Source organism: Colobus angolensis, unplaced genomic scaffold (genome assembly GCF_000951035.1).
Source record: "Colobus angolensis palliatus isolate OR3802 unplaced genomic scaffold, Cang.pa_1.0 Scaffold21, whole genome shotgun sequence".
NCBI lineage: Eukaryota > Metazoa > Chordata > Mammalia > Primates > Cercopithecidae > Colobus > Colobus angolensis.
The window spans coordinates 2,177,416-2,178,830 of NW_012115266.1; the positions used below are offsets into that span (position 1 = coordinate 2,177,416).

Genomic DNA, 1,415 nt, shown 5'->3' on the forward strand with positions numbered 1-1,415 from the left:
CACAGGGAACTGTGATCCCATAACAATGTCTTAGGGTTTTCCTAACACAAGCCAGCAGATGCCAGGAAGAGTTACTTCAAATTATAGAGGGCCACTCCTTACTTTAGTGTCCCTTCCTCCTGGCCAGATTTCTGGCATTCCTTTGAGATTACCAGACTGGTGCCAGGAGACAGTGGGACAAAGGGCTTGTCACCTGGGCAGGCCATTGGCACGGCCCCACCTCCCTGTGAGCTGGTAGTTTTAGAGAAAGTCCTTGGCTCCTTTATCCAAATGGCCTCCCCAGATTGAAGCCCTTGGCTTCTCAGCCTTTCAAACATCCAGTGGGACTCCCACTTTGGCCGGCCTCCGTCCCAGGGGCCTTGCCCTCTCCTACCTCCCTGCAGGTCAACTTCCAGGCCTATCGCCACAGCAGCCTCACAAAAGTCCCCTTTCATTTTTATCCCTAAATAAGACCATTTTGCGTGGAGCAAGTTCAACCAAGTACACACTCTAAAAGATTTTTGCTTCTGGTGGAAGACTGTGAACTCCCGACATAGAAGCCATTTTCTGTGCATCAGGCAGTGGATTTCCTAAGCCCCTGGCAGCCCAGGAAACCTCCTGTTTCAGCTCATGTCCCATAAAATGGGATCTGTAATTTTTATATTTATCGGCACCTCACTTCCAGGAAGGACGGGAGCAGTGTGTGTGGCAAACGGTAGCAGGGGCCCTTGCCCCCCCCACCGCGGCAAAGGTGCGTTAGTCACTGTCACAAGGCTGTTTCCTGCGGGGGATGGGGAGGCAGGGGACAGCGTCCACAACGCCAGCAGCCCCGTGGCACGCACCTTTGGCCTGTGCTCTGGGCAGCTGCGGCGGCCCCGTGGCGGGAATGATGCCCCTCCCTCGCCTCGCCGGTCCCTGAGCCTCCAGCCCTGAACTTCTAGGCCTGAGCATCCTCAGTACCACGGACAGGGAAACTGAGGCTGCTGGAGGCGTGCAGAGGGCTGGGTCCCGGTAGCCCGCGCGCAGCCCGGCCCAGCCTGGCCCACCGTGTGGCCTCGAGCCCGTCGCCTCCTCCCTCCTTCGGGCCTCGGTTTCTTAGTAATTCCTCGGGCTCCGCGTTGGACAGGGCGAGGACGCGCCTCTCACAGCGCTGGGAAATGTTACAAAATCACAGCCACTGAGCCCCAGGAGGAGGCTGCTCTCCCAAGGTCACGCGGAGAGGGCAGTTGTCTCCAGACACGTTTCCTGCCTGCCCCTGCCAGGCCCGGCCTCTGATATCACGGGGCTTCCGAGGGGGTCCAAGGAAACTTTCAGCTCCCAAAGCCAACCCCGAGGTCCTCCGAGGCTCAGAAGCTTCCCCCGCTCGGCCCAGTCCGGCTCCGTCCTACCCCGGAGCCGCTCTCCCGGCGCCTCCCTTCCCTCTCCCCTTTTCCTGC

General features: G+C 59.2%; 1 protein-coding gene across 1 annotated transcript in view; it reads left to right on the forward strand.

Annotated features, from left to right (window-relative positions):
* Positions 1–769: 769 nt before the first annotated feature.
* The window catches only part of CHKA (choline kinase alpha), a 76,318-nt gene continuing 75,672 nt past the window's right edge, over positions 770–1,415 (forward strand). The window contains exon 1 of the mRNA XM_011942754.1: positions 770–890. Coding sequence (XP_011798144.1) covers positions 770–890 — 121 coding nt within the window. The remainder of the gene's footprint in view (positions 891–1,415) is intronic.